Genomic DNA, 6,658 nt, shown 5'->3' on the forward strand with positions numbered 1-6,658 from the left:
AAGAGAAGGGACATGCTGTCCTGCGTGTCGGAGGTGGCCGTGTACACGGGCAGGCAGCTGGGCTTCAGCAGGCCCCAGATGCGGATGACGACCATCAGCTCCCGCAGCAGGCCCAGAGAGGCGCCGTCCCGCAGGAAGCTGTGGCCGGGCCGCAGCGGGGCGCCCTGCGGGGAGAGGTGCGGGGCTTGAACGCACTCGCGGCAGCGCCCTAGGACCTCGGTGGGTGCTGGGGTGGGGCGGCGGGCGCACCTGGTTGGGCAGGCTGGCCAGCAGGTGGAGCACGAAGTCGCCCACCCACTGCAGGAGCTGCTGCAGCGCCTGGAGCGTGTTCATGTCCAGGACGAACTCCTCCGTCTTGAGGTTGATCATGACCTTGTCGATGTCTGAAAGGGAGGGCGGCCGAGGTGAAGGGCCCCACCGTGCACGCGGGAGACCCCGCTTCACACCGAGCCCTCATCCCGCTGGTGCCCACGGTGAGCGGGGCCAGGGAGGGGCCGAGCCTAAGCCCCGAATGAGCACAGGGGCAGATAGCTCAGCCTGGGCCCTCAGAGGAAGAGGCTGGACCCAGAGCCATGGGGTGTCCCTGCCGGCTGAGCGTGACCGCCCCCTGCCCTGGGCCCAGCTGTGCTGGGGCCGCACGACTCCGCCCCCATCCCCGTCCCCGTCCCCAGGCCTTCACAGAGGGACACGGCCCGCCTCGTCCTCCTTTCTCAGCTCCCCAGGTCATGTCTGCCAGCCCCATGCCCGGCCCGCAGGGAATACCGCGCACAGTCCCGCACCGACGTCGGTGACCTTGGCGCAGATCTCGGCCAGCCGGTCGCCCGGACTCTTGTCGGGCGTGTTGAGGATGTGTGGGCGCAGCAGGGACTTGAGGGTGGAGCTGACGGCGGTGAGGAAGAGCTTGGCGTGGTAGTCGCACACACGGGTCGCCGTGCACGGTGACAGCTTGCACAGCGAGGCCTTCATGGCCAGGATCCGGGTGGAGAGGACCTGGGGGCGTGTGGCGTGAGTGTGGGCGCCTGGGGCCCGGGAGCAGCCGGGCAGGGCGGGTGGTGGCACCTGTTCCAGCCCTTGGTGCCTCGGCTCACGGCAGAGAACGCGCCTCACAGGACAGTCACCCCAAGAGTGGCCCTGCTCCCTGGGACCGTGGCCATGTCTGGGACATCTGTGGGCACAGTGGGGTGCCCCTGACATCGAGTCGGGGACCAGGGATGCTGCTGGACACCCCGTGGCACCCAGGATGGCCGCCCAGAGTGACCTGGCTCGTGTCAGTGCCGCAGGGACCTGGGCCCACGGCACCGGCAGATGTGCACGGCGCCAAAACGCCACGGGGTTCGGCCTGTGGGGCGCGGCTCGGCTCCTGCTGTGTCCCCGTGTCCTCCCTGACAGTCGCACCTGCCTCCTGCCAGTCTGCCTTACCGAAAGGGACCTTTCCCCGCGTTTCACTGTCCCATGGGCGCCGCTCGTGGAGGTCAGCCACCCGCTCCCAACGCCACGTTGTACAACCCGTGAACTCGGGCCCACAGCCCCGCAGCGCTCTGGCTCACGGGTGCAGGGGCGCGGGGCGGCCGTCATGCCCTGGCTCACTGTGGCGAGGCCCCATGCATGCGCCCCGGCGCCCGGAGCGACTAGAGGCAGCGGGGCCCACGGGGTTGGGCACGGCCGCGGTGCGCGCCCCACCTGCTGCAGGGCGGCGGTCTGGCGCGTGTACTCCTCATGCAGCCGGTCCACCAGGCTCTGCACCATGGCGGGCTGCACGTGCAGCAGGATGTCCCACCAGTCGTAGCCGGTCACCATGCAGTACTCCAGCAGGAAGAGCAGGTGCCGCAGGGCCAGGCTCAGGTCCAGCGGGTGGCCCATAGACGGCGAGATGCGGAGCACACTCAGCTGCGGGGCGGCCGTGAGGCACGTCAAGGGCCAGCCTGCTGGAGGCGCTGGCCCCACACCGCCCGCCCCCCGCCCCGGCCTGCTGTCCCACCGCCAGCTGGGCAGGTAGAGCCCTGCACGCGGAGCGTCGGCTGGCGGCCAGGAGCCAAGTGCCATGGGTGGGGCTCCCCAGAAACGGCCGAGAGGCTCCGTGATGCCTGTAGGACACGTCTGGGGGACTGGACCCACTCTGCAGGCTCCACACCCCAGCGGGGGGCGGTCCCCTCGTTCCCCAGGAACATGAAGCTCCTCACGGGAGGACAGGCCTGTGGAACGGCGCTGGGCGAAGCGCCAGGCAGGCGGCGTGAAAACAGGACCGGAAGTCGGGTGAGAGCCAAACCCAGGGGTGGCAGGCGGGCCTGATGGTGGGTGACAGGGCAGCGGGCGGGCTGCAGGCTGCAGGCTGCTCCCGTCCACCGGGCAGGTGGCCTTGACACATCCCGGACAGCGCCTACCTTCCCATGGCTGTCGATGCCCACGAGGGCCAGCGAGGTCCAGGAGAGCTGCATGGCCTTGAAGTGGACGGCAGGGCTTGTGGTCCGAGGTCGTTTGATGGCCGGCTCGTCCGCAGAGCGCGGGGCTGCGGAGCTGTAGAAGACGGCCATGGTCTGCAGCGACAGCCGGTGCACGATGTGGACGCTGCCGTCGTGGAAGGCCAGCGCCAGCCCTGGGCGGGGCACACGCGGGCTCAGGTGCGGCGGTGGGGGGGGGCATGCCCCCGGGCAGGGCGAGCGCCCACGTGCGCCAGCTGCCCGGCTGCCACCCTGATCTTCGGCTGAGGCCACGATCGGCGGAGCAGCTGCCGCGCATCTGGGCTGCACAGCCCCGTCCCTTGCGGCTGGCACTAGGTCTTGGCTGATGGGAGCAAATGCACAGCTTCCACGGTACAGAGTAGGACGAGACAGGGACCCACAAAGGGTCTCGTGCTGGGCATACAACCCGGGGTGTGGGTGTCCATCTGGGAAGTGCACCCCAGTCCTCGACCTCTACCCCACGGTTTCTGATGGCTCCTCACAAACTGAAGACACGGCCCTCCGTCACCCAGCCTCAGCCCTTCAAGCCCGACGGGTCCCGCTCGCTGGGAACCGACGGGCACCCAGGACCAAAGCTCGCGTCAAAGCTGCCTACCGAGGCCAGGGTAGAACTGCGTGTCGCTGGCCACCTTCAGGTCTGTGTTGGTGAGCGAGATGGGCAGCTTAGGCAGCGCCACGGCAGACACGCGGTCCAGATCGTTGGTGGCCGACAGGATCCGCCACTTCAGAATCATGGGCTGCTTGTCGCCAACTGGAAAGGAGGCAGGGACACAGCATGGCAGCAGTGTGAAGACAAACGCCATGACAGAGGCCCCCTCAGGGGATGCCAGCTGAGCCCCCTTCTCTGACCCCAGCACCTACTTCTCCTGGGGGCCCCTGACCACTGAGAGCCTTACCCCAGCCGCGGGGCTGTCAGCCGGCGCCAGCGGCTGCCCCCTTGTCCCCTGGACAGACCCGATGCACTGAGAAGCAGCACCCAAGCCTTGCTGCCACTCAAACCCCGACAGCCCGCAAGACTGGACCAGCCTGCGTCGGGCTTTCTGTGCCTTTGATCTAAGATCCCAGAGAGGCCCCAGCTCTTCCCACCAGGTAAGATGCAAGAACCCCTCACATGGTGATGAAGCCTCCCAAAAGCTGGAGTGACTTCGTGAATCTGGGTGTGGCCAGTGGGTGAGCAGAGGCTCAGAGACCCCAAGGCCACAGGCTGGGCTGTGGGGCAGAGACACAGGGAAGCAGGCCAGCCGGTGTCAGCAGCCCGCCCGAGGCTGAGGGCAGCCCAGAGCAACAGGCTGAAGTTTTAAGCCTGAGTTTAGGGCTGGTTTGTTACACGGCAAAATTGACTGTCACAGGGTTCCTCTCTGTCACCCACGTGTCTCCAGACTTGTGCCTCGAGCTGTCCCCATAAACGTTGCCTGTCAGGGGAAACCGAGGCCCAGCAAGGTCAGAGTGGAATTCGGCATCCGCCACAAACGACACCACAGAGTGTAAAGGGGACCACCACAACAGGTGGGGATCCGGGCAGGGCACTGGGCCCAGCCACTCACACCCCCCTTCCTGACCAGCACACGCGAGGCCACGGGGCTGGTCACCAACAAGCTAGGGCAGAGGCCCCCTGCGGGGCCACCAGCTGCTGTCTGCAAGCTCCCGGACAGGGTGGCCCCGGCCCTCCCCACGTTAATGGCAGCTTATGTAACCCACGTGGCAGGGGACGGAGCCACCAGGGGCCTCTGGACAGCTTTCATCAGCAGCTTCTGTCTGGCACCCCCCGCAGGCCAACCACTCCAGGGCCCATTAGCGCTAATCAGCGAAAGCGGCTTCCTTCTGTGGGGCGCCAGAACACCTGCGTCTCGGGGAGAGGTGACGTGAGGCTGGGGACGGGACTATACTCCACCCGAACTCTGCTTCAGCCCACGGAACCAAGTGGCTTCCCCTGCGGGCGCGTCCCAGGGTCTGTCGGGGAGGCGGGGGCTGGTCTTGGCGGGGGGTCTTGGGGCACCCTAAGCCGTGGGGTCTCTGAGTGGCTCGAGGACCCAGCAGGGAGAAGTGAGGCCAGTGGGGGGGGCGTGTCCTTGGCAAACTCAGTTAAGCCTCCAGCCTGTTTCCTCAAGTGATGCCAAAATTTCTGGAAGATTCTGGGGCTTCAGAATTGAGTGCCTCCCTGCGGCCCCTGCTGCACTCCAAGCCAGGCCCCTGGACCTTCACACCGTCCCCCAGGAACACGGTCCCCGCGGGAGGCTTCGGGGTGAGGTAGTCCAGGTGGCTGTAGGCAGCACCTTGCCCTCGAGTCCCGGTCTCCTCATATTAAGCCAGATGCTGCAGCCGCCCGCGGGGCTCACCCACGGGGGAGATCTGTTGGAAGACGTTGTTCACGGGGAGCCCCTCCTTCCGCAGGGACCAGCACTCCACGCTGCTGCTCGTCTGGCTGGACGCACACAGGAGCACCTGTAGGAGGCAGCTGCTTACGAGCATGCAGCGCCTCGACGCCCACACCTGGGGGCTGTGCTCGCCACACCCCAGGCTCGGGGCTGGCCACGTGACCCGGCCACCTCCCCTCCCTGGGCCTCCGTCCCCCGGCCCCCTGATCGCTCACACCAGCCCCGACCTCACAGCTACTGTGCATTCGAACCCAGGCCGGCCCGCCAGCCCGCCACCCGCTGGCACCCTCCCTGGTGCAAGCTGGGCCTTGCTGCTGCATGGTCACGATGGGCACGAGGGTGACCTGCAAGGGTCAGCTGAGATGTCCCTGTCCCACGACCTGCGCCACGCCCTCTCGTGGCAGCGGTTGGGACCCAGTCAAGGCCCCTGGGAGGGGATGAGCCTGGTTCCCGGGACCCAGGGTCCTCACGGGAGGGTCACAAAGGGATGGCGCCGCCATCTGTGACGAGGGGGCGGGGCCTCTGGAAGCTGGTGGGGGCTGGGAGGGTCCCCCCCCAAACTCCGGGCCGGAGCCCTGCGGCCGAGGGCGGGGCGCACCTGCTCCGACATGTCGCGGGCCAGGAACTTGAGGTGGGTGATGGCGGGGAACCGGTCCTTGCGGTTGGGGTCCGCGGTGCAGCGCATGAAGAGCGAGGGCAGGATCTCGGTGTCGATGCGGCACTTCTCGCTGACCACGCTCACGCACACCTTGTAGAACTGCACGGGCGACGCGCTGCTGCCGTCCGCCGTGGCCACCACGATGTTGCCGCCGCCCGTGAAGGCGATGTCGGCCAGCGCCACGCGGCCCCGCAGCCGGCACAGGCTCTCTGTCGACGTCAGCACCTGCCCGCTGGGCTTGAGCAGGGACACGGTGACCAGGCCGCTGACCGTCACCGCGATCCAGCCCTCCATGGGCTTGCCCCCGAACAGCGTGAGCGACGGCGAGAACTTGACGCGGGAGAACTTCTCCCCGAAGCTGGAGGCTCCTGACTGTGGGGGCGGGGGGGAGGGTCTGCTCAGTGCCTGCACCCTGCGCTCAGGGCCCCCGAGACACCCCGCCCAGCCGTAAGAGGCGACCCGACGACCCCCTTCCAGGAGTCACACCCACGGAAAGGGCGAACAAGGAGGCAGAAGCCAGAGCATGGTTCGAATCCTGCCTCGGCCACTTGAGCACCATGTGACGTGGCCTCCCTGACCCTCAGTCTCCTCCTCTGTACTGGAGGACCATGGGGAGGGTCCACTGACTGAACCCGTGCAGGACAGGGGCCGACAACCTTCCCCCATAAAGGGCCAGACGCTCGGCATTTTCGGGGGCCGGGGGGCCTCCTCTGAGACCACCCACTCTTCCCCTGCATTTACAGACCACTCTCTGCACTGAAGCACCCAGGACGAGCCCTCCAAGTCCGTGCTGCTGCTGCTACGTCGTCACTATCGTATCTTGGCAAATTAGGTTTAAGTTACGACTCCCGTGCAACAAAATTCACCTCTTTCTAAGCATGTGGTTCCATGAGCCTGACAAACGTGTTTAACCTGTGAAACAGCACCGAGCGGGGGGAAAGGGGAGGCGCGACAGGGCTTCACGCAGTGGCCTGGGACACTGGTGCCTCCTCCTGGGTGAGCTGGGACGGAATGCAGCTTCCTGGGCCCCGAGCTGAGCCGTCACGCCTTCGCTCACTGAGTCATCACCATGATGCATCACCAAGCCCATCTGATGGTGAGCAACGTGGTGCACAGGGGCGCGAAGTCGGGATCTGCACTCACCGCCCCCGACCCAGGTGGCCCCC

At 67.0% G+C, this 6,658-nt stretch overlaps 1 protein-coding gene across 1 annotated transcript in view; it reads right to left on the minus strand.

Annotated features, from left to right (window-relative positions):
• The window catches only part of MED16 (mediator complex subunit 16), a 12,786-nt gene that overhangs the window by 2,847 nt on the left and 3,281 nt on the right, over positions 1–6,658 (minus strand). The window contains exons 4-11 of the mRNA XM_039838993.1: positions 5,433–5,962; positions 4,796–4,901; positions 3,055–3,210; positions 2,382–2,593; positions 1,681–1,887; positions 780–990; positions 250–383; positions 4–164 (exon numbers count right to left, since the gene is read on the minus strand). Of these exons, the coding sequence (XP_039694927.1) occupies positions 4–164; positions 250–383; positions 780–990; positions 1,681–1,887; positions 2,382–2,593; positions 3,055–3,210; positions 4,796–4,901; positions 5,433–5,962 (1,717 nt within the window). The remainder of the gene's footprint in view (positions 1–3; positions 165–249; positions 384–779; positions 991–1,680; positions 1,888–2,381; positions 2,594–3,054; positions 3,211–4,795; positions 4,902–5,432; positions 5,963–6,658) is intronic.

Source organism: Pteropus medius, unplaced genomic scaffold (genome assembly GCF_902729225.1).
Source record: "Pteropus medius unplaced genomic scaffold, Ma_sr-lr_union100, whole genome shotgun sequence".
NCBI lineage: Eukaryota > Metazoa > Chordata > Mammalia > Chiroptera > Pteropodidae > Pteropus > Pteropus medius.